The 25,801-nt window shown below is 39.6% G+C and overlaps 2 protein-coding genes and 1 long non-coding RNA gene across 7 annotated transcripts in view; 2 read left to right on the forward strand and 1 right to left on the reverse strand.

Moving 5' to 3' along the window:
• Positions 1 to 473: 473 nt before the first annotated feature.
• LOC143132218 (uncharacterized) lies at positions 474 to 2,822 on the reverse strand. Of its 4 annotated transcripts, none has more exons than XR_012988263.1 (7): positions 2,583 to 2,822; positions 2,237 to 2,317; positions 1,980 to 2,033; positions 1,718 to 1,795; positions 1,295 to 1,327; positions 1,028 to 1,102; positions 474 to 852 (listed from the first exon to the last, which is right to left on the reverse strand). It is a non-coding gene; the product is annotated as an uncharacterized LOC143132218 (long non-coding RNA). The 4 variants fall into 4 exon arrangements; XR_012988261.1 differs by having other exon boundaries at positions 2,579 to 2,822; XR_012988262.1 differs by having other exon boundaries at positions 2,237 to 2,293; positions 2,583 to 2,820.
• A 4,784-nt stretch (positions 2,823 to 7,606) lies between these two features.
• Positions 7,607 to 19,946, forward strand: LOC143132220 (ubiquitin-conjugating enzyme E2 D2-like). Its single transcript, XM_076291597.1, has 7 exons — positions 7,607 to 7,945; positions 12,699 to 12,762; positions 15,065 to 15,096; positions 15,219 to 15,296; positions 15,497 to 15,602; positions 17,154 to 17,247; positions 18,900 to 19,946. The coding sequence occupies exons 1-7, from the start codon at positions 7,922 to 7,924 to the stop codon at positions 18,943 to 18,945; spliced, it is 444 nt and encodes a 147-aa protein (XP_076147712.1). The 5' UTR covers positions 7,607 to 7,921; the 3' UTR covers positions 18,946 to 19,946.
• A 1,215-nt stretch (positions 19,947 to 21,161) lies between these two features.
• The window catches only part of nfkb1 (nuclear factor of kappa light polypeptide gene enhancer in B-cells 1), a 37,588-nt gene continuing 32,948 nt past the window's right edge, over positions 21,162 to 25,801 (forward strand). For both annotated transcript variants that reach the window (XM_076291595.1, XM_076291596.1), the window contains exons 1-5: positions 21,162 to 21,479; positions 22,305 to 22,345; positions 23,263 to 23,353; positions 24,953 to 24,993; positions 25,566 to 25,664. In XM_076291595.1, the coding sequence (XP_076147710.1) occupies positions 22,310 to 22,345; positions 23,263 to 23,353; positions 24,953 to 24,993; positions 25,566 to 25,664 (267 nt within the window). In that variant the 5' untranslated portion in view covers positions 21,162 to 21,479; positions 22,305 to 22,309. The remainder of the gene's footprint in view (positions 21,480 to 22,304; positions 22,346 to 23,262; positions 23,354 to 24,952; positions 24,994 to 25,565; positions 25,665 to 25,801) is intronic.

The raw sequence follows: 25,801 nt of genomic DNA on the forward strand, positions 1-25,801 counted from the left end.
ACTAAAAGCAAGGCAATACTTGAATTAACATAAATAGCAAGAATGAGCCAAGTAGGGGAGTCAGTGTCTTAATCAAAATTAAGCTACAGGATAGATCAATCATTGAGTCACGAGATAAACATCCACTTCGCAAATTTTGGTTAGGCGGTTGTGATTTTTGGTTAGGCGCTCCGGACACCAACAGGAACTACCAAGGAACGACACAAGTGCGACTGCCTAGGGGCAGTAGTTCAAACGACCAAACTTTGCGTCCTTGTTTGCGATTGAGAGTTCGAACTACCCTTTCTAGAAACACCAAATCCAAGAACGATGGAGCGTACTACCAAGGTTGCGACACAAGTTAGCAAACGATGCTTTCTGGAAACGACCCCCAGGACCATTCAGAATCACTCTGTTCATTTGGAGAAATAGAGCGCCATCTAGTGTCCACTCATATTTCATACAGTCTCACTCAAACTGAATCACACAGTGTATCACTTCACTGAAATGCATTTTGTTATGGTTTTCATAAATTAATGGTGAATTCTATCTGCTGACTCTGACACAATTTCATTAGATATTTTTTAGCATCAGAATACCTGAGTGAATATGTTCTAATCATGTCAGTATCAACTAATCATTTTATACAGGGAAAAACACAGAAAAACTCCAAAATGTCATTAACACCTACAGACCAATGAAACCCTATAGAAAAGTCATGCAGTGGCATAAGAATTTAGTACAATGACAGAATACAAACACTGTGATGTAATGGCTTAATAAATCAAAATTCAGTTTTGAGCTTGAATTTGGGTTCAGTTTTCACACAGTTGCTCATGGCAACGAGACAAGAGTAGACAGAATCCCCCAAACCTGCAACAAGACAAAAAGAACACATTCTTCTTTTATCCTAAAATATATTTTCCTTGCCTTAAGTTAACAATAGAACAAACTGCACAACATAGGGTTAAAACAAGAGAATACATATTTATTTAGTTTGTCACCTGAGAGGGTTAAAACAAGAGAATATATTTATTTAACTTGTCACCTGAGAGGAATCCCATGGTTCCATGGCTCGTCATCAGTCCCTCTGCACATTTTTCGACAGCACAATGAGCCATACCTGTGTGTGTGTGTGTGTGTGTGTGTGTGTGTGTGTGTGTGTGTGTGTGTGTGTGTGTGTGTGTGTGTGTGTGTGTGTGTTAGAGAGGGAGACCGAGATTTTGTTGTATTGTGTACATCACATTGCCATTCAAGCCATTCAAGAATGCTGCCAGACTAGTTTTAGAATGCTAGTGAGAAAAGAACTACTTACGTCTGACATTGGAATCTCCCTTTAACTGGTAAGCTGAAAAACAATGAGACGATCATGTTTTAATAACTGTTTCACATATCTACAAGATAGTCAGATTTTAGATTATGATGACCAGGATGGCAACTACACAACTAGTTTGGCAAGTGATTCAAAAGATTTTGCAAGGAAACACCAAAAACACATTATTTCTCCTAGTGAAAATATACATCATCGATCAGAGATGGGCATGATTCTAGTGATGTGTATTTGTCATGGATTGGAATAAAGGACAACATTGGCAAACCAGATCTTTTTTGATATGGATTACAGGCTACAAAAGAATGAGTGAGTACAACATAAAACAGTTTGTAGCAACACAGCAGCAGCAGCCCTTTGAGTATCAGGGCATAATATATCCACATGGCCACTATAATATCCACTTACAAGAGTCTTGGTAAATAAGATCATAGCCGAGTAGCAGACATGGAACAATGGCATTCTTCAGCTTTTTGCTCTCACAATCTGATGGAAAACAAATAGTGATTAGTGATCTAAATTAGTGATCATGAGTTTAATTAAGTTTAATGAGTTTAAATATCAATTCTGTCATGTGAAACATCTTACTTTTGGAATAATATACAGTACATTTACTGAATTGCATACCTATACTGTACATTTTGTGATATGATAGGTTATATATTTATACCTTCATTGAAACAGAATGTATTTGCAGTTGCAGCAAATTTATTTGCAAAGCAGTCTAGAAAACAAAGTATAAAAAAAATATCAAACAAAATCAAACAAACATGTCATACCATATTCATTGCTCAAACAACATTCAATTATATTTTAGCCTATAGATGTAGGGGATTTAAAATAATATTTCAAATATCAGCATATTTATCAATGTGGTAATCTAAACTCAATAATTAATCCTTCATTGAAATTGTAAGTCAATGCTACCTTTGACTTCATTTAGGGGAAATACATTACTTTCACTTTCACTTTGCTGGACCGCACCTGTTCATGAGAAATTGTGTATATCTGTGAAGATGGATAGTCCATAGCAAATCACCATGGTAATATGGCACAGCATGCATTTCTTAACATTTGTTCCAAAAAAACAACTTACTGGAAAAAGACTATTTAATTCCAGTTGATTACCAGTAATTGTCTACACATCAAAGTTCAGCTTGACACTATGGCCAGTTGCAACAGCTCAATGATTAGATAAATAGATAAACATGGAATGAACACAGTTTTTTTTAAGACTTTTAACAATTTTCATGAAAGTCAATAACTTACCTACAATAAGTCCTGCCACTAGAAGTACTGCCACTGACATGACTGTTTCTGCCCAAGCTGGTTTCTGCTGCCAGTAGCACAGTGGGAGGAAGTCTGCGCCACTGCGCCACTGTGCCACTGTGTTCAACTCACATGATAGGTCACAACTTACTTTCATTTCTGTAAATCTTGCACAAATACCGGTAAATTGTGATAAGATAAGAGGCAATATCTGTAATTAAAAACAGCAATACACTCACAACCTGTGGAACCTGCAAGACTGAGCAATGATCAATTAAGTTATGGAAGCTTCCTTCTACATGTATTTTAGACCTCCCTAGGCCTATTTATCTCATGATCAACATAAAGAAACTTTCCCAAGATAACCACATTGGTAATTTGATATTCTCGAGGGAAACTATTTGCATGACGAAGAAGACAGCTTATTGTGACAATCTCTTCTATTCTATTCTATTCTATTCTATTCTATTCTATTCTGTTCTATTCTATTATTCTATTTTGTCATCTATTTCCATGTTATTCTATTCTATTTTTGTTATTTACTTATAGAATAATAAGTCGAGATTGAAAGAGCAACTCAAAAATGTAAATTGATGGCAACAAGGGCATCTATAACAAGGTTTATTTCAAGATATTCATTTTACCAAATCTAAACCAGAAAACCCAATATTTTGTGGTTCTCAAAAAGGGGCTGTGGCCCTTAGGGGATCAGGAGAAGCAGGGGTCCTTGAGATTAAATTATTTAAAACAATGAACAACAACAACAAAAACCAGATCCAAGCGTCTAAAATATAGTCAAACACATTGCTATATTTAAACTTGGAACTTTTTTGTGTTTTTCTGGCCGGTTCTCCAAAATAATATCACTACCCGTAATAAAGGAGGAAGTCTGTGCCATTTTGTATAACTCACGTTACAACTTTCATTTCTGTAAATGTTTTACAAACTGTCTTGCCAGATAACTTTGATCTGCTGAAGAGGAAAATCAATAAAGCAGCATTATGAGTGTAAAACAAAGTGAACAGTACCAGACTGCACTCACACCTGTAATCTGATAGGTCAAAAGAATGCTTCTGCTGAGCCCTAATATACCATCAGTTTATCTTTACTTTACAAACTCAGAAGTTATGTCATGATATATTCTGATGTCATTGTCTCAAGATAAAAGAAAAAGCTTCTCTTGAGATACACAGTGTTATTGGGGAAACAATGAACAGGTTCCCAAAAATATAAGATATAAAATATAAGATATAAGATATAAGATATAAGATATAAGATATAAAATATAAGATATAAAATATAAGATATAAAATATAAGATATAGTCTATAAAAGATTACTATGACTGATACCACCGTGAAATCACAAGAAATGCAGACGTTGTTGATATCTGCAACACAAGCTACAGTGTATGTGTGCTCCAGGTCAGTGAACCATCAAGAAAATGTCCAAGGTATTTGTATGAAGAAGATATATAACACATGGCCAAGCACCACCATATCAACATTTACAGGATTTACAGTGCAACCGGAAAGTATTCAGACCCTTTCAAGTTTTCCACATTTTGTTATATTTCAGACTCATCTTAAAATGGATTCAGTTAATTTTTCTCTCATCAATCTACACACAATACTCCAACACTCCATAAAAAATCAGGTGTTTGGAGTGTTTTGTAAATGTATTAAAAAATATTCCATTCCATTCAGACCCTTTGTTATGACACTTGCAATTGAGCTCTGGTGCATCCTACTTCTATCAATGGTCCTTGAGATGCTTCTACAACTTGATTAGAATCCACCTGCATGTGCCTAAATTAATTCATTGCCCATTATTATTAGGAGAGGTAGACATCTCTTTATATACGGTCTCACAGTTGATGGTGTATGTCAGAGTGAAAACCAAGCCATAACAACATAACAAAATGTGGAAAACTTGAAAGGGTCTAAATACTTTCCGGTTGCACTGTACAGCACACCCAGATATTAGGGGTGAATAACATAACCCATGCTATATGACTGATATGACAATTATGACAAATCACATGTAACATGTTATTTGACTGGGGGGCTCCTTTCAGATATCAGGGGTGAATAACACAACCCATGCTTTATTGAGGGCCTCTATTATGATGAATCACATAATGTAACCAGTGCTATTTGACTTAGGGCCCCCAGGTATCAAGGGTGGAGAACATAACCACTAGCGACTTACCGTAGAGGCATGGGCTAGTTCAGTAATCCATCCCTGATTATAATAATACTAGTCATTGACACATTGAGTATGCCCTGTGAGGCCCCTTGCAGAGTCCTTGGAGTCAGCCTCTGATCATGGAAACTAATATCATCTCAGGGAAATCATGTGGTTAAATGAAGCATAAAAGCTTGATTTGGCAACCTGTAGAACTGAAGTCAAGTCATCTCATTCAAACGTCATGGAAAGGTAACAGACAGCATCCGTCCCTGCAGAGTAGCCTGTGAGCACGGCAACTAGATTATCTGTGATGATTATGTGTTATGAGTACCAGACACTGCCATCAGGGAGGAGGTTTAGAATACCACATTGTCATTTGAATATAGATAATTATTATTTGTTTTATTTATCTCTGCCTCAATAATCATTTTAAATGGCAGACAATTATTGACCATTGTGCAGTTGCACAGTCTCTGTGTATCTTTTTAGTATTTTAGGGTGGGTTATTCTGGGGGCAGCCGTAGTTTACTGGTTAGCACTTCGGACTTGTAACCAAAGGGTTGCCGGTTCGAACCCCGACCAGTAGGCACGGCTGAAGTGCCCTTGAGCAAGGCACCTAACCCCTCACTGCTCCCCGAGCGCCGCTGTTGTTGCAGACAGCTCACTCTGCCGGAATTAGTATGTGCTTCACCTGAGTGCTGGTATGTTTCACTAATTCATGGAGTGGGATAAATGCAGAGACCAAATTTCCTTCACAGGATCAAAAGAGTATATATAATTAATAATTCTTACAGCTATGGTACTCTTTGACCTGGACTTTTGCAAAAAATCTTTCAATAAAAAATATTTTTGCATGGTTTAATTATCTACTATATCTAGAAACTTGCCCTGATAGTGGCTGTGATGATTTTTCTTAAATAATATATATTTTTGCCATTTTATTCCAAAAGTCTTTTTCTATTTCATCACACAACAAAACATGTGTTTTCAAGCAAAAATACCTTAATATAGGCTACTGTTCCAAATGTATTTTATTAAATATTATACATATATCTGCCAAAATATTACATTATTTTTATTTGAATTAAAATATGTGGTGTGATGACAGTGTGTGGCGGAAAAGACAAAGTGTGGTTACATAGTAAAATGTAAGAATTAAAATTTAAAAGATTTAAGATAAAGCATTAAGATAAAAAAAATGTGTCCCTACCATACAGTATGTAATGTATTCTACTGTATTCTTTAGTACTATGAAGCAAATAAGCTGTGTTTTAGAGTGGGCAATGTAGGCCTAATTTCCACCACAACCTGTCGCCATGTCATTTCCACCACCACCATGATATCTAGCCATTTGATGAAAGTTGTTAGAGTTAGCATTAGATATACAAAAAATACAGATTATGGCCTTGAACTTTTCCAACTGCTTTGACATTCACATGAAATAAGCCGTTTGGAAATGAAGCCCAATAAACATACTCTCATTTCTACTCATCTTTACCTGGATCTTTATCTGGATCTTTCTTCCTTGTAACCCCTATGGAAGTCATCGTTTGTGCATCTAGATGTAACCATAGACTGTAAAATGTAACCCCCTGTGGAGTGGCTATTGCTATGGTTACTAAGTATACAAACCAAAGATTCTAGAACAGAGCTCTGCTCTAGAAACTTTGATACAATAGTAATCAAGGATCTTTGCCTAAAACAATGATCCCAGGATTCTATTTTCTACAGTGTGGTGGAAATGACAGTGAACCCAGGGACAGGGCTTCATCTTATGAAAAATATATGAAAATGTGAATAAATAAGGCAATATATAATATATATGATTGAAATAGACAGTGTTTTATCATTTGGACGTGAATTCATACATTATTTCAATATTTAATTTAGAATTAATGGAGGTTGAACATCCAAAGTCTGGCTTGGGGGCAGAGGGAAAACCATAGGAAACAGTAAAAAAACATGCATAAAAGGCCTCATATTACATACAAAAAGAATGATTGAGCCATGATTAATTGTTCATAAGTTGTGGGATGTCGTAAGTGTCACAAAAACAAAAAAAGAAGAAATGTTTAGTTTTTGCTATTTCTTCCTGGGACAAGAAAAGTACCATAGCTGAAGAATTACCCATTTTTTTTTTTTAAACTAGGCCTATATGTTTTGTGTCATAGGCCTAGGCTACAGCCTTTGCCCTGCCCTGTCTTTTGTGTCTTAGAATGTGTTCTGTGTAGGAACAGCAGGCGTGATAGGACAAATCTGTTCTACATTGTAAGACAATTAAAGGAATTTTGAATCTTGAAATGAATAGCCTACTGAAAGACAGCTTGCGGAGGTTAGATAAGCTACGCTGTCAGTGACTGGGCAGGAGAGTTCTCAAGACTTGTTGATGGGTTGGGGTAGGCTATCACTAGGCATGAGGTTGAACCAGACACCTGCCCATTTGCCTATTTTTTACTTTTTGGATGAAAACTTAACAAAAATAAAATATAAATTGGTGAAAACTTAGGACTACACCAAACCAATACAACCACCAGACAGCCACCAATCCATGAGCCTCTGGGACAAATTTCCTCATCTTCTATCATCATACTGCAATGATGCAGGCTGAGTCATGGATGAGAACGGCCTAATATGGACTGTCAGGAATTCCTCAAGCATTGTTCGTCAGATCAGGGTTCAGCCTACTTGGGTAGTTGAAATTCTATGTTAACACCTTCAGTAGTCGTCTGTGATTCATGATTTACCGTAAACCAATCAGTTCCTGCATACAACCGCCCTTTTTACGTGATATGTGGTGGGCGGAATGATATTAGTTTGGCCTGCTTGTCTGGGTGTGTGTAGTTCCGGCTGAAGCGGACATTTTGTCAATTGAGAGTGGATAGACACCAGAGTTGGGGATTGGGGATAGGGCTTTCCAGCCACATTTTATTTCCCCGGTTTGATTTTGAAGAACCGGAGCGTATCAACTAGTTATACTGCTGTTAAATAGATGGTAAATAGTTGAAGTAAAGTTAATTGCACTTTTGTTAACGTTTACAAGGCGTCAAAAATACATTGTCATTTAGTGTGATATACTCAAAACTCAATTGGCTAGCTCTGATAAGCTAGCAGCATTTAGCGACGTGAGCTTCTTCTTTAGTAATTGACATAAAGAATGGCATTGAAACGAATTCACAAGGTAAGACTTTCAAACAGATCTGTCATCTTTTGTCAGCTAAGGTTATAAACACGTTACAAGTTAGCTACCAAATTAGCTAGAATACATAACTTGTAATGTTAATGAAGGCAATGACAGCAAGTTAACGTGTGGCTTATTTCTGTGGTATGTCTGGGCTAGCTAAGTTATGGTAACCTTTGAAATGTCAATTAACCTAAACAGGTGGCCGCTCTATTCAAAACTAGAGTGGGTAAAAACATATCTAGTGCTAGCAGCTACGGTTTGTAACATTAGAATGCTATCTAGCTCACTCAAACAGACGGCGTAATGAGACTTGAGTTTAGCCAAGTTAACGTTAGCTCGCAAGCTTTCTCTGCTATCACAAATAGCTAACATTAAATTATTAACACAGCGTAGACTAGCACTATAAGTGTGATTTGAGATGTGTTAGATTGTCTAGAATGGCGACGTTGCATAGCCCATACGTTAACCATCTTAGTCGCTTATTGTCTTCATTGGGTGGTTATGGTCAAAATACCTATGCTAGAGATAGTGCTAGGTGTCTTAGCTAACTAAGATAGCATGTCAAAATAGATTGGTTTGAGTAATTCGGCGTTTTTGGTAACGCTAACGTTAACTGATTGCTAGCTATTGCAGTCCCCCGATTCATAGCTTTATATGACAAGCTTTTGATAAACCAGAGGTACGGTCAACGTGAATCAGACAAGTGATAGTCATGGCAGTTTACGCGACTGAATAATTAAGTTTGAGTGGACAGTTAAACGACTGTTGTTACCTATGATTGCTTAGCTGCTACTTCATTGCTAGCTTCATTTTCTACGTTAGCTTGCTAACATTGGAGAGGTGGTTTTGCTTCAACCGCGAACTTCTGTAGCAGCTAACGTTAAACTTGACCGGTTAGGTAAAATACTTATCTGTTAAGAAATGAGTAAGTGAACATTATGGATAATCCTGGCATGAATTGGGATTATGGTCTCTGGCTCTGGCCCTTCCAGTTCTGATTCTATTAAATTGATTCGATAGTAAATCTAACTTCAAGCACTGGAAAAAATGCACACCTGTAAGTTACTTTGATTACTGCAAGTTAAGTTGATTGTGGTCGATTCCGTTTGGCCAATGTTATGTCGTCCGTAGGAATTTAAACGACGTGTTGGCCCACTGATCTAATTTATCAGGCGGCTGGTGTTGTTCAGTATAATGTGGGTTAATTCTTGGCTCTATGAAAATATCAGAGCATGGTTATTTAAAAATCTCTTTTTTTTTTTAGTGTTTGTTACACTCAAGCTGGAATAGTCAAGTCTAAATTCGTAACTCCATGTCTTGTAGAGGGGAACGGGAGTTATGGCAAAGGCAGAAAGATGAGCTGTCTGTATCCCATTCCAGAAAGTGCCCCTTTTGAATAGGGACTCCCCGTAGGAAAGTTACTACAAGTGGAAGAGCTTCATATGTTCTGCCCTCCACCCAATCTAAAATATGTATGTTTAAAAATAGAGGCTCTTCCTTCACTGCTGCCTCTGATGCAGTCTAGGCCACTGGTAGAAGTGGTGACCAGGTGACCGTTTTCTCTGTCGAAAAAGGTTGACTGCATACATTCAAATGTAGATCTGACTCAAATAATCCGTCCTTGTTATTGCTGTGAAACTCACAATTCAGCATGTTGTCAACATCAAGGGTATTAGGGTTAAGCCACAGGGTTGTTTAGCAGCATGCTGGTGTTTGTTTTGACTCACCGGATGTCTGCATTGAGGAGGTAGCCTACTATCGGGTGGCTTTGTGGTGGTTTATTTTTCCTCTTATGAAAGAGTCTGAGGAGGAACAAGAGAGGCTAACTAACGTCCTTTAGTTATTAGTAATTTCTCCTAAGTGTGTGAAGGGTTCTGAGGGCTACTGAACTCTTTGGAAAAAGTTGTCAGTCCTTTGTGTGGTTGGGCATGCTTGTATTTGACCCTTCATTGTTCAAAAGGCCATATACAGGCTTGTTTTTGTGTCCTTGTGTGTTTGCTGGAGCTGTGGTTGGCTTGTTGTGTTGAAGGGGATTGGCTGTATACTATGTCACACTCACGTATAGCCAGCACAAACCACAGAGAGAGAGAAAAAAAAATGGCAGAGAAAACCTCTCAGTTCTGAGGTCTCCCTTATCCTCTGTTTTTTTTTTCTCTCACTCACTCAGTGACTTCATACACTTTCTTAGAAATACTTGTTGGGTTCTGTGTAACTTCACGCATGCCTGTGCCTTAGAGAGAAAGGACTGCTGAGAGGCACACCATGGGCAAAACTAACAAGATGGACAGACTGCTGAAACTTGACTGAAGCATGACCCTGTTGATGTAGTTTCCACACAGCCAGGTTCGGCTAACTCACCTGAACGTCCCGAGTCTCACATCCACTCTGTTCACCACCAGTGAGTGGATGGCCTAGCTATTATTCTCCACTTTCTGTGGAGGCCTTTTCTAACCAGATAGGACTGGTGAGAGTGGCACAGTGAGGACCCAAAAGAACCAGGCTAGATGGTAGGAGAGATGGACAGCCCAGGGGTGTGGATGCTGAAAGTTGTGCACATTCCTGATGACGTAGTTTCCAGGGTGTGTCTTTCCGCACAGCCAGGATAATTCACCTGGCTTTCTTAAGGTTCAAAGCAACTTTGTTTAGTGTAACCTGTAGCCTAGCTACCCTTGTGCACTTCTAGCGACCTTTCTCTTTAATTTGGACACAGTCCTCAGTCTGGTCACAGAATGTCTTTCATGGAAAGGTCAGAATGACAGCACTTCATTGTACACATAATTTGCATATGGAAATGTAATCTTTGGCACAGGCATATAAAGCTTCTTGATTTCCTATTGCCTGCGTCCTGTTTTTTACCTTTTGATGATGATGATGATGATTGGGGGTGTGTGTGTGCCAGATGTGTCCTTAGTCAAGGACCTTCAACTTCCTTGCTCTCATTACACTATCCAAGTCCAACCATAAAGCTCAGGACTAGATGTGTCCCAAACTCCAGAGTTTAGTGTGTATTGTAGTGTAGTGTTTGAAACCGTTCCAGCCGTGAGGTTGTAAACAGAACAAACATTAAACATAGATGTGAACATAGTGAAATGAAACAACACAGAATGATGATTGAATTGTTTTAGCACACTGCACAAGAGACCCAAGGTTAGTGTTCATGGCGTATGCACTTATCAATGTGCATTTTATGCCTCATATTAATTTTGGACTGTAACTAGATCATCTTTTCACTTGCTAAGTTGAGTAATTTAATTGACGTGACTGAACGTCAAAATACTTCCACACCGGTGATTTCAGAGTAGCAAAAGGAGCTTAGATTTCGGTCAGTTCATGTTTTTTTTGTTTGTTTTTTAACTGGCTGCAGCTTAAAGTTAGTCAGTGTTGACGCCACAGCATTGGCATACATGCTGGATGTGACATTGGGGGTGTGGCTACATCCTCAATTCTACCTTTGAGTTCGAAGTTCGAGATTGAGAGGTAATTTCGATCGATTTTGACTTAAAATCAAAATCGTGAACCATACTGTAGGATGTTAGCCTAAACAAGAAGCTTAGTTTTCCCTGTGCTTTAAATTGGATGAATAGGCCTGCAAAGTTAATGTGCCCTAAAGAGATGGGCTTATCATTTATGATTAACCCTCAAGGAGCATGAAGTAGTTGGTAGCATTTAGATTAGTTTCCTAGAGCCTGATTACAGACACAAACATAGAACAGGGGTCCAAATTGGAAAGGCGTTTAAGAGGTGTCGAGAGGCCTGACCCAGATATTGGCTGCTGGATAGCTGGCTATGCTCTTGTCCGGCAGTAGGCTTCCTGGTTCCAGAGGAGGGAATGGCAGGACCCACACACTCGGAACAAGCATGGTGGCGGGCATAGGCCTAGCTGCCAATTACATTTAACTATCCAGTGTCCATATTATTCGTGAAACCCTACCTCTGTCCGTTTCTCACCTTCCGTCCACTCTGTTTACATAATAACTTAGTACAGTCTCAGCAGGCTAGCTAGAATATTCTTCAACTTATATTACTTTCCAAATGTTGACAATTTTGCTCTCAGTATATATATTCTATATAATATATGACTGACAGAAGAAAATATAAGTTTACTTTTACATGGCTTAGGATGGCGTAGGCACTGTCTACCATCATATGATTAAAATACAATCCAACCACAGACAGAAATGGAAAACCAGATTTCTGAATACCGAAGTGTCGTGGCGACGGCCATGTTTGCTCAGGAATAAGGTGGATAGTTGCATTGTATCTAGGTTCTAGCCTATAGCCTAGTCAGGAACAGGGTTCAGAGAATCCTAAGATGAGGCAATATTGTAGGCTGACCTAGCTTAACAGTCTATTTTAAGACTTTTTTTTGGCTGTTTGTGTAGTGTAGAAAAGGATGATACAAAAGCTGATGTTATGAAGCGCGCGCGCGCACTAGTCCTGTGCAAGCATAGGTCATGTCCAGACATGTGATGGGCAGTGCTTTTTGAGGAAGGGTAGAGTTGCACTTCAGAGGCCCACCTGTTTTCATGCATTTAGAAGAGAGCAGGCCAGGCAGTGGTGTATTCAGATGATTGACGGCAGCATATTCCTTTTGACATGAGGACCTGAGTGAACTCTTAGTGTGTGTTTGTGTGTGTGTGTGCGTATGTGCATGTGCGTGTGCGCATGTGGGGGAAAAAAGGTGTTATGTTAGTCTAGGATGACATTATAATGTTAGGCTAATTTTCCCCTTCCCCTCTGTTTTGCATAGGAGCTGAATGACCTGGCCCGTGACCCACCTGCGCAGTGTTCAGCTGGACCAGTAGGAGATGACAGTAAGCCTTAGTGACCACCTAAAGGCCAACGCCCACTGGTGGCGTCTGATGCGCGTAGACGCCAACGTTTCAAAAATTGTTCTAGCTCTTGAGCTTCAGATCCATAGATGCGAATGTCATCGCCAGTGGCCGTTGGCCAAGTGTACTTGCAGATGAAGCTACATTTAGGTCTATGTATGATGCAAATTTTGTTAACAAACTGTCCACACAGCATGTAAATGTTGTGTCTGTGGGTGGACTTGTGTGTTGGCTGTATGCAAGTTTTAAAGCATTGGCTCAGAGTCAAGAGAGAGCCAAATCCACTTACGCCAGGGGTCTCAAACACCCGGCCCGCGGGCCAAATCCGGCCCGCGCCCTGCCCAATTCCGGCCCGCGACGTATGACAAAATAATAATGTAATCCGGCCCTTGAGGCTATTAATTGCGACAAACAACGATACTGATTAAAATAGACGATAGATCCAGGTACGGTGACAAATCTCATTTGTAGGCCTACTCTGCTCCACTATGTGCAAGACATCCAGAGCTTGATTCAAACCCAAAATCGCTGCGCAAAGTTTTCAGGAAATACTACACGCGAGAAACACAAAGACGTGCATATGTAATGACGCGGAAGCGATGCAGGCCATAGTGTTGCAGAAATTAAGCAGAAATAGGCCTACACCAAATGTTGAAAAACGTTCACGTGTGATGAAGTCTTAGGTAAGCTATGTTATTCACCTATTCTAATTCTGAAGGAGAATATCCTTTTGGACATTATGATCGATCGTCTATGACAGTGATAGTCACGGTGCGTCTGTGAATGGAGGTGCGTGTATACAATGGTGTCCACTAAGCATACCATGCTTGTTTCGACCCTCTGCCCAACATAGCTTGGAGGTTGCAGTGGTAATCGTGATGAGTGTCCGTAATGGATGTGGTACAGACAGCAGGGCTAGTAGAAATAGGGCTCTAAAGAACTACAAAGTCACCCGCAATATGATGCGAACTTCTGGGTACTGCAGATTACCCGCGATAGGAACTGTTTGACTAGAATACTTTATTGTAGGCCTATATTGTAGTAATCTATTACTAAACCACAACATCTTAGGTGTTGGTATACATCTTAGGTGTTTTCCTGTAAATGTGTTATGTGGGTAATATGAAAAAAGGAAAGTAAACCTGTCCAGTATTTACTGAAAGGTGCATAATTTTGAGGTGCTTGCCATCCAGTGACAAATTAGATGGGTACATTTACCCCCTTCATAAACTTTTGTTTTACTCAAAGATTTTTACATTTACAGTAGGACTTTATCTCTGACCACTTTCAAGCCATGGCCTTTTGAACTTTTGATATAAAAATCCAATGGTGTTGCTTTCTTAACCCTGATGCCTAGTTTGCCAGGTTTAAAAAAGTTATGAGAGGAAATATTTTTATTTGGTGTGAAACACACACACATACCTGTTTTTATGTTTTTCATTTATTTTATAATTTGTATTAATATTTATTTTATCATTATTTTATTTATAAGCTAAGGTTGCTAGCACAGGTGTCTAAAACTAGATAAAAACACTTGCACTTTCTGTTTGCAGTTTTGTGTGGTATTTGAAAAAAAGAACATTGCATTTTCAGAAATAGCCGGCCCTCCAATCAGATGACGTTGGCAGAATTGGCCCCCAGCTCATTTGAGTTTGAGACCCCTGACTTACGCCATACATTTAGCAGCCCAAAGTGACTTAAATTACAAGATCAATTACAGATGGCAATTTGCACTAGTATGTTGATGCTCTGGGAAAAAAACTACTGAAACCTGCTGAAAAACATGAGTTTTGTTAATTTCATGCTTCAGCGATAAATAGTTGACAGATTATAGTCAATATAGTAAAGGAGTGAATAGCTATGAAGGGAGGGGCAGATAAAGGCCTATAAAAACGTAATGATCTTTGTTGTAGATGTCGCATGGCATTGTTACTATTCCACACACACTGATCGAGGTGTGCTGATAGATGTATTTGCAACAGCTAAACCCGTTTAGCCCGATATATGTTGGCGACACGAGTAAACTTCCAGGAGTTTTGGAGTATAAATAAGCCCAATAATAAATAAATACTATATATATATATATATATATATATATATATATATATATATATATATATATATATATATATATATATATATATATATATATTCTATATTCAGATATATATATTAGAAATATTTAGATATATTCAGATACGTATAATTTATTATATATTATATATTCAGTCCATGCCATGTAGACGGCAGCATCTTGCTAACTCGCTCTCAATCTCTCTTTCAGTGTTTCATTGGCAAGCTACTATTATGGGGCCAGTAAGTAGAACAGTAGTGCACCTACACACAATATTTGCTTTAATATGTCTTTCTTATTATGGCTGCAGTAGATTTCCTGTTCTTAAGCCCTGTTTTCTCTCTGTGTGTGTGTTTTCCCCCAGAATGACAGTCCATATCAGGGGGGTGTATTTTTCTTGACAATTCATTTTCCCACAGACTACCCTTTTAAACCACCAAGGGTAAGTATCCTTTATTTTGCCACTATGCCCTATGGCAAACACAAGCACATGTGGATTTAAATTGTGCACACACACATTACATATGGCATAGATACTCCGAGCACTAAGTACTACAAGCTGTCACAAGTTCTAATCACCCATTTCTGTGTGACCCTGTATGGTTCATCAGTTTCTGACATGTCTTTATTGTCTCTGGACAGGTTGCATTCACCACAAGAATCTATCACCCCAATATTAACAGTAATGGTAGCATCTGCCTGGACATTTTAAGATCCCAGTGGTCACCGGCATTAACTATCTCTAAAGGTAAGATGGCTGCCGCAAGGCCTGAGGGGCTCCTTGATATTATGCTCTTCAGACAGACAGCAGTTTGTAGTCATCCTCTGCTTAAAAAATTAAGCTACTTATTTGTGTCTTGGGACGAATACTCACAGAACCCCTGAAGCTGATTGTATTTGTTGGTCCAACTTGATTGAGATTGTTTAATTGGGCAGGGGCCTATTGATTTTTTTTTTTTTTTTTAGAGGCTGCACCTCAAAATCACAAACTGGTATTTTGGAGTCTGATCTGATCCAAACTGGGTTTGGCTGCAAATTAAACCCATTTCTGTGTTTGTTGACATGTTTATGTGGCATGTTCTGCTGGCCCTCTGCAAAACGTAATAACCCACAACAGCAACAACAACAACAGCATTGACCCTATTGCTGTATAATGTTGCACACAGCCCATGACACTGTTCCATTACTGACGCTGTCCAGTGGGTAGGAGGTACATGCACGCCTGTGCCATCCGGTTCATTTATATGGCTTGCCCTCCTCCACCTCAATAGTCTGTTACTCTCAGCAGTGGTATGTAGGTCATACCAGCATGTTGTTTATCTTCCAAAACAGGAGGAGGCAGTACAGGGAAAGGAATGTGTGATGCCAGTTGACTGAAGGTGTGTGTGTCTGTGTGAGAGACTCTGATAACTATTATAACTTAAAGCAACACCAAAGAGTTTTTTTGTATCTTAAAATAATGTTTCCAAAATCGTTTCAGTGGTTCATCAACTCGTAACAGGGTAAACGGCACTTTCTGCATTCGCTTCACGACCCTCTTTCGGCTATAACCGCACTATGTAAGTTTGCCGGATCGGGTAGCGGATCTGTAGTTCGATGGAATGAGACATGAGAAACTACAAATTTGACTTGCATCTGATGTCGCAATACATTGTACTTTCATAAATTCATGCAACATATTCTACCTTGTCTGTGGACATTGTTATTTGCAAAGCTGGTGCTGGATAAACAAATGGTGCGTGCGACAGAGGAAAAGTTATTTGGTGTTGCTTTAAGTGATGTCACTCCTGCCCCTTCGCACACGTAGGACTATCATGGATTGTTTTGTCAAATGCTGAACTGTTCACTTGATGCATCTGTGGTAGCTGATACTCAAGGGGAAACATGTTTTGTGTACTTGTTGGCCCAACAATGAGAGGAAGGGAGTTTAGAGATGCATGACTGAGCAAAATGTTGAAGTATTTTTTATTTTTTTTTATCCATCTTTTTTATGCCTATTTTACTCTCCCAAAGTTGATGTATTTTGATGTGCAAAGTCTGTAGCAAAACATAAATATGACAATTTCTAGAACATTGGCTATGATTTGAAATGTTCTGAAGCTATAACAGAAAGCCTATACATTAAAGTAGATCAAAGTCAAAGTCAAAGTCAGCTTTATTGTCAATTTCTTCACATGTTCCAGACATACAAAGAGATCGAAATTAGAAAGTAGATGTTGAAAATCTCCGTTAACCGTATGACCATGTCCTGTGTTTGAGAATATTTCCTAATGGCATGCTTGTTTTTGTTCTTTTGCAGTTCTTTTGTCCATTTGTTCTCTCTTATGTGACCCGAACCCCGACGACCCTTTAGTGCCAGAGATCGCACGCATCTACAAAACAGATAGTGAAAAGTGAGTACAATCACCATGATGACACACCTGTAGTATTATTATTATTAGTAGTAGTAGTAGTGAGCATCCCAAGCTTTACCTACAGGCAGTATTTGCTCTTTTTGAAAGATATTATGTTGTAGAAAGGCAAACATCTGACTTCAAGATGGAGTAGTTGGAGATAATTATACAACTTAGGACAACTGCAAGTCAAGGAATCTGTTTAGAAATGCTGGAATCATTAACTACCTGCAGAATGGTTGCCTTCATTAAATTACTTCATATAGACCTATATAAAAAAACTGATCATGTATAATGGGCCCCTTTCCACCTATCAGGTATAATAGACTAGCGAGAGAATGGACGGAGAAGTATGCCATGCTGTAGGGCTGAGGTGAGCCCTGGTCAAGCTGTGTCCTGCCAAAGGCTTGGCCTCAAATGACACTAACTGCATTTGGCTGAAGCACTTCTGTGCTTGCATACTCTGTGCGCAGTTATTCTTTGTTTGAAGTGTTGAGTGTATGTATTTATTTGGTGAAGACTGTGCGTTCAAGCATGATCAAACGATGAACTGAAGGCCTAAAGCTTCTTATTTTTTTTTTTTAATAATGCATTAAAGGAAGGGCTATCGGGTGTATGCATTAGTATATAAGATGCAAAATGTTGATAATACACATAGTACATATAACTGATTTAGGTGAAAGCTTGTTTTCTGTTTGTGCCATCCACCCTGATCATCTTGTTTGGTGGTGCATGACTTGTCCTAGAGCACTGCAAAGCGTTTGTTTTTCTACCATTTCCGCCCCAGAAGCGGTGCTCTTGGATTAAGGTTAAGCCTGTATGCATGCAATTGTGTGGTGATTTGGTGACTGAATCAGAATCGGTCCTTTTTTAGCCAGACTTACAAACATTTGGTTTAGGAGCTGTTGAGCATTAAGAATGCCAAACCATGGTGATGACCAAAACGGTACCCAAAACAGTTACGCTTTTGTGAAGTTATGTGTCGTAACAATGTTTCAAATCACAATATTGACAGTATAGTTGCGAGATGATGTGCATAGCATCGTGCATGATTTGCACATTTTTCGATATGCAGAAAGGTGCTGTATGAATTTTTTGCAGAGCTGCGAGCAGCACTTTTTTTATTGTACACAACTTATAAGATACAGCATTTATTACAGTACGATGTGTTACATTTGTATAGCTATATGTTCACATTATTTGAAGATTTATTATTATTATTAATAAGATTTTATTATATGGCATCATATTGTACATCACCATTTCTCCTCAACATATCTGAGTTGTATTAGCCATTATCGCCTGGTCTTAGGTGGACTGCTTACTTCTGCAGAATGGAGGGCTTCCAGACTTTTCCATGTTTTCCAAAATGTTCGCTCAGCACAGAAGATACTAAAGTGTGCATGCATGATAGAGCATGGCCACCTTCAGGAGTTATTTAGATGTGTCTTGGGATTAATGGTTGTGTTTAAATTATTTGTAATTTTATTTTAATGCACACTTAATGGCGCTCATTTTGGTTAACTGTAACCATGAGTCTATGGTGTATGGTTGTGAGCACCTCAAGGTCTATTTTTTATGAAGTTGTAAATATTCACCTTGTTTTTGTTGTCCACTGCTAACTTGCTTTCTCAATCATGTTTCTCTCTCAGGTACAGCAGAATAGCTCGGGAATGGACTCAGAAGTACGCCATGTGATACCCGGTCATAAACAGGCCCCACCCTCTTTATTTTTGCCATCTTTACCTCCCACCCCACCCCCCAATTTACTTCCCTTATGTGATCTTCTTTATATTTTCATTTTCCTCACACAAAATGAAAAAGATGGAATTGCTTTTTTTTAAGTCACCATGTGGGGATGACCTTGCAATCAGTACTCCCCCCCCCCCCCCCCCCCCTCTCCCCTTCAGTTTTTGTTGAAGACGCCCTACGGGACTGAGCTATCCACGAAGCATGTTTGTGTATCAGGCCTCAGCCACTTTTTATGGAAACTTAAGAAAATAATGTAGAAATCTTACAAAGACAGCGGCAGCAAAACAGAAAGAAACGCAGGAAGAAAAGACCTTCCACCCAGACCTTCCGCAGCTGGGATCTACACGAGGTGCAATGCCTGACCTGCACCACTCTTTCTCATGTTGTCCTACCTGTTCCGTGTGGAACAACCTCTGGGTTGGTGCTCAAGTATTATCATTTTGTGAGCTTTCTACTTTAAAAAAACAAAAAAAAATCATGAACGATAAACTGATCTGTGAAATAAAAAAACAAATCTCGCTCATAACTGACTGTTTCTAAAGCAAACAAGAGCTGCTTGTCTTATATCAGCAGTAAAGGATAAGGAAAAAAAAAGATATCTATATATTTTATGCATGTAAATTAAAAGTTAAAAGGAAAAAAAAAACAAGATGGTTGTATGTTCTGCTGAAATGTAATGGGTGCAGACGGGAGAGTTGGGGAGACCCTCACTTGTTTTATTACTCTTGTTACTGTCTCGCCCTTCACCTCTCGTGTTGTTTTTGTTTCCTGATGTTTTAAAGTCCTAGGAGCTCTTAGTTCATCTGTCCTCCTCAACACTGTCCTCTTTGCACTGAATAGTCCGTTTAAAAAAAAATAAAAACTATTTGGGACGACTGATCAACTAATAGCTCTTCATTATGGTTTTATTTTTTTTCTCAATAAAGTTGCTTAAAAAGTGAACAAAATGAATGTGTAACCTGGTGCAGTTTGTTTGAGAGGCGTGCTGTTCTGAGCTCATATTTGATCATCAAAAAGGTTACTACTTACTCTGGTAAAATGTTAACCTTTTGTGTTAAGTTATTGGAACATATGATATGGTATTGAAAGTATAGTTAATTATTTGCTGACTCACATCTTGTGGAGATTTTTGCTAGGGTTAAGATCACTTTTTCATGCAAAAAATAATATCTGGCTGAAAAGAGCTCTGAAATTGGTAAAACGGCATTAAAGCATTGCAATTATTTTATTTTTTAGGTTGGTGAGAAAATGCAAAATTCTAATAAGATGACTATGATGCTTGATGTCTGCTCTCTATGGCAATGAGCCCCTGAACTTGGACCGACCTCCAACACATTCTGTTATGTTAATCTTGTGTGCTTCTTTTTAATATGCCGCTGGTCCCTCAGTGTGTGTCTCTAGTGCAGCCCCCCCCCCCCCCTAGTGGACACCAGGTGAAGCAGCATGTGTAAAGAATAGCACCAGCAGCCCCTCTCCCAGCCCTGAAGGCTCTCAACAACTGCAGGGCTAATTATAGCACCCCTCCTTCAAGAGGAATGCCCCCCACACCAACTCATGCCACCTCATCTCTCTTACTCACCTCCAGGGGTTATTTTTGGAGGCTGTGTCTTGCGCAGACCTGAGGGGTCCTCCACATGTTGCCCGACACTAGGGCCAGGTGTACTGTAGGTCAGGCCTCAGACCAATGGGGAATACAACCATAGACTGGAATGGTCCAGGTTTGGTGCTTTACTGTTTGTGGAATCACTGGCATTGCTTTTATGAGCTATGAACAACATTTAAATCCGATTTTAGACTGGTTGCTGGTCAGGTTTGGACTAAGAGGTGGTGTGATCTCAAACAAGCAGCAAGTTCAACACTCAACAAGTCTATAAGTGATGTGACATTTGTAATCAGTGAAATGTAATGGTATCATAAGATAAGAATAGTGTTACACCTTTTGTCTGATTCGGTGGTCTCGGTGGTTATCTTGGTTTCGGTGGTTATCTTGCTATGAATTACTTTATCAACAAATAGGTGAAGTCCTTGAACAGTTATTTATCATTTTAGTAATTTTCACTGGAATTACAGGTATTGACCACAAGAGGGCAGATAGAGCGAGATTATGTTATGGATGTTACAAGCAGTTCACTTCACGTTGCGTTACGTCACAGGGAATTTCCAGTAAGGAAGTCAAGTTTTCTGTACAAACACCGACTCGATCCTGACATTATCTATTGTGTCAGGTACTTTGTGAAATTCATTTTTCCTTCGCACGGATTTCATGCATCTAGACATCGATGATTTAGTTGGAAGCCATCGGAATTGTTGATGCAAATGACTTTGACAGACTCATGCTGACGCGCTGTCCGATTCGGCGAGCTTAGTGACTTTGCTGCGGCATGGCGCAATAATCTAGCCAAAGTAGATTCTGATTTTGCGTTTGGGTTGACTGAGCAATTTTTATGTTGATCCTGGATATAGGACTGTAACTCAGAAAGGTAAGACCGTCGTGTTCTTGTTTACCGACAGGGCTTTGTATTCAAGTGCTCATCTTGAGAGGGGGGTCTTGGCTCTATCAATAGGCTAGTTGTGTTGTGATGATTGCGGCTCTACTTCCTTGTTCTGACCGCTGCATGTCTAAGTTGAACATGGTCTTGTTGACCTTTAGTTCTTTAACGTTATTAACTGCTATGTCTAAGCTGGTTTACTGGACGCGCAATCCAGTCTTGAGTGTGACAGTGCACAGTAGCCTACAATTACTTCACCTATATGTCTCAACTATTGGGCAACTGTAACTTCTAAAACAAAGAACGAAGTAGTTGAGGAGCATGGTCTGGACTTGTGTTATGCTTGAGCAACGATATAGCAGTTCCTAGCAACACATCATGTCTCACTTATGACAAAAAAAGCATAATTTATGTGTAAGGTTGGAAGTGACTAATTCAGTTTATTTAACCTCTCTGACATATCCATAGCTCGGATATGTAAATATACAGTGTTTTACTCATAGCAATGAGTAAAGTATCAATCTTCTGTGACTTGAAATTCCTCGATAACGCACCAGCAGTCAGTGATTCCACTCAAAAGATGGTTCACTAGTGATAAGGTTCTAAATTGATGTGTTTGCTGTTATTGCAAGTCGCTGTTGTTTTTAACATATGCTGTTAGTGTTAGACTTTTATATTTAAAGCATTTTTGTAAGTCACTCAATCAATGCCTCTCCAAAATATGGCCTATTACTAGAATCTAGCCGGATGAACCCGAGTGTTCACCATTTCATATTTGTTTTGCTGTCTGTTTATTCATTTCTGTCTGGGTCCCAGGAACCATGGCCGAAGATGCTTCATACCTTCACCACCAACAGGTTAGTACTGCCTCAGAGTCAGCACCCAACAGGTTAGTACTGCCTCAGAGTCAGCACCCAATGGGACTTTATCAGAGTGGCTTGAGAATTGAGACATATCATGAACTTCTATCCAGGTTGAGGAGATTCAGCTATTAAAGTTCTGTGGTTAATCTTTGGGCTGAGGTCTTAAAACAACACCATGGGACTAAAAGAACTTGTGCCAAATTTAGAAGTGTGCTTATTGTTGGAATATGTTGAAATATTAAGTGTTGACCACAAGAGGATCTTATTCACCCTATTTATTAGCCACAGTGTTTTTTAACCGCTCAAAGCTTTTACTATAAGTAACTATTTTATTTAGGCAGTTTTCAGAAGCTGAGGCTGCAGTAGCATCAGCAGTTGGCCTAGTACTGAAGTGTATATCCTTTAGAAAAGACTCAGGGCTATGAACGCTCATCCAATCCATGCTTCAGTAGCTGGTAGTAATGAGCTATTGGAGAGCATGCAGCAGCTCCGAGGATGCACAGAAATGCACAGAGGCACCGGTGTGGCAGGCCTGCTCGACTGCTGTTCACAGGAAGTTGTTCAAATACGCTGAGGTTTGCGTTTCTCGACAGCTTTCAGCTTGGGCTACCTGTTGAATTTACCACATGGAAGGCAGCAGCCAGCTAGAATGTGATTTTTTTTGCAGACACTTGTTATGAGCCCCAGAAGGCCTCTTGTCAAAAGAATTAAAGTCACCAGAATATTTCATTCTTGAACATTCTCAGGTCAAAAGCAAGCCTGTTGAAGTTTATGTTGCCAACTTATTGTCTGATTTCTAGCTGTGACCATCTGAAATTTAATTAGCCAATTGGGAAGCTTTCAGTCTTTTTTTGTTTTTAAAGTTCAGAGTTCAGGTAATATAACCCTTCTCTCTACTTTTTTCCTCACAGTATTTTGACTACAACTTAGACCCTAGCTGGATTGACATAGAACCTCCCGTGAATCTCCCTAACATGCCATACACCACCAGCCTGAGAATAGGTAAGAACATGACAAAGTATCATCCCTGTGACTAATTGTTAAGAATATGACTTCCATTTTCGAATGCACAGCACTTAAAGGGAACTCTAAACCAATCTAGCTTTTTGGGACTGCCCAGAGTCATCTAATAAAATCACCATAAACTCCCAAAGTTCAACCAGTGCCCATACGGTGAGACATCATTCAGAGGTATCCGTCCAGAGCAGTTTCATGATGTCATTGTGAAACTGGCCTCACAAAGAGAGCCTCTAAAGGCTGAAAGTGAGTATGGCGAAGGCGTCTTCTCCTCAGTGACCACTCTCACTTCTCTATCTGACTTGAGAGGTCGAACGGCGGGTCCTTCTTTGAGTGTACTCTCTGTAGACGTGTTTGAGCCGTGTGAGTGGAATGTGAATTGTGGTGGGGAGTTAGTAATGGAACAAACAGCCTATCCGGAGTACTACTCATGTGAGAGAATGTATATCTGCCGTATGAAAGTAATTGAAACTTTGGACAAGGGTCTCCATGTGACTTAGACTTTTTTCATTGACATGTCAGAGCAGGAGGACTAGTCTTGAGTATTGAAATTTGACTTGAAATATGAATTATCACTGCAATAGATATGCATGTAAAGACCATAGATGCATGTATAAAAACACAACGGGTGCTGCCATTTGTTCATTTTATTTTTTTGCATATCAGTGTACAGTAATAGCAAGTCAATATAAATACTTGAAGCACACATCAATGGATGTACGTGTAAAGTAGCTGATGTTGCAGTGTCTTCTAGTTCTAGTGAAAGGCTGGGGAATAATTCAGAAAATCACAGATTGTCCAAGCTGAAAACCTGGTGAATTGGAAAAGAACTTGCATAAAGAATTCTGTTTGCATAAAGAATTGCAAAAGAACGTCCGCTTTAAGTTGTATACATTCACAAGCATCAGCTGGATGCATGCATTGGGCAGTCTGATGGGCTTCGCCATCATGGCACAGGAGCCACCTCCTCTTGATGCCTCCACCCAGAGGCGTTTAATATGGGGAGGATGTGGTCAGGACGGTGTCCCTGTTCAAGACAGGAAGGGGAAGAGTGCTTTCGGTGTAAGCAAACACGTTTCTGATGAAGGAGCTACAAACCTCCTACATCACCCAGCTGACTGAATGTTGTTTTTGACTGATTTGCCCCCCCCCCCCCCCCTTTTTTTCCATTTAGTCAAATATCTTTTGACCCCCCCCCCCCCATTTTTGAGTGTTGATGCATTATTATCCATTAGTAGCAGTGCGGACAGGCCACAAGTCATGTTGTTGTGATCCTTGACCTTTTGTCCCAGGTGAACAATGCAGGATTTAGGAATCTCTGAGTGCAAAATGAGTGTACATGGTGCTCTTCTGTATTCTAGAATATGCCTGAACTCTGTGTGTGTTTGTGTGTGTGTTTGTGTGTGTGTGTGTGTGTGTGTGTGTGTGTGTGTGTGTGTGTGTGTGTGTGTGTGTGTGTGTGTGTGTGTGTGTGTGTGTGTGTGTGTGGCAGTATAATGCTGAGAATTAAGATAATAATTCATACTGAGGAACCTGAAGATGGTGTTGGATTGTGATAAATGAACGTCTTCCTTTCTTGTGCAGTTGATGGACCTTACGTTGAGATCGTAGAGCAACCTAAACAAGTAAGTCTTCGCCAATACCCACCTGGATCTTGAAATATATTGCATCACAATGCAATCACAGCAGATTGTCTGATATTGCCAAGACATCTTGCATATACCAAAACTGAAGATACTGTTGTGGATTTAATGTCAGTGCATTTATAAAAAGCAAATGTTATTATTTATTAGTGAAACATGGATGGAGATTCCAATGTAAATGTGGGATATTTGGAGCCTCTGGCTAAAAGGTCCCTGGAAATGAGAAATAATATCTGAGGCATGATCTAAAAATAGCACGTTATCCTCAAGTCGAGGTGAATGTAATCTTGATGAATGTAATAAAGTTGAGAGGTCTTGCCAATTAAGCATTTGTGGTCATGAAAGATTTCCCTTGCAGCCTTTTCTCTTTCAGTCAATCAGCTAACACATCTACATGTAGAACAGTAGCCTAGGAGAGAGTCTGTGGGTGTGTACTGCATTTTGTGCTCGTGGTGAGGATGTTGGGGAGGCTGACCCCCCACACACACACACACACACACTCTCACTCTCTTTATCTCTCTTTCTCTCTTGCTCTCTCCCTCTGTTTCCATCAGAGGGGCTTCAGGTTTCGCTATGGCTGTGAGGGCCCTTCGCATGGGGGACTCCCTGGCGCTTCCAGTGAGAAGAACAGGAAAACTTACCCACAAGTGAAGGTGAGACCCTCTCAGTCTCCGTCTCCGACCTCCCCCGACCTCACCTGCTGGGCTGCAGCTCAGCTAGGTTTCATTTTTGTAGCTGACTTTCAGTTCACTAGTTGACTTTCACAGAGGTGCACAATAAGGTTGTCCTC

This window comes from Alosa pseudoharengus, unplaced genomic scaffold (assembly GCF_046254945.1).
Source record: "Alosa pseudoharengus isolate Yale_2024_CS ecotype anadromous, Long Island Sound unplaced genomic scaffold, YU_APseudo_1.1 YU_APseudo_1.1_scf_19, whole genome shotgun sequence".
NCBI classification, from domain to species: Eukaryota; Metazoa; Chordata; class Actinopteri; order Clupeiformes; family Clupeidae; genus Alosa; species Alosa pseudoharengus.

Excerpts from the sequence above, each read along its gene's own strand:
- LOC143132220 (XM_076291597.1), top strand. The coding sequence starts at position 7,922 with ATGGCATTGAAACGAATTCACAAG. Across the intron at positions 7,946-12,698 it reads CATTGAAACGAATTCACAAG|GAGCTGAATGACCTGGCCCG; the intron begins GTAAGACTTTCA and ends TGTTTTGCATAG. Across the intron at positions 17,248-18,899 it reads TACAAAACAGATAGTGAAAA|GTACAGCAGAATAGCTCGGG; the intron begins GTGAGTACAATC and ends TTTCTCTCTCAG.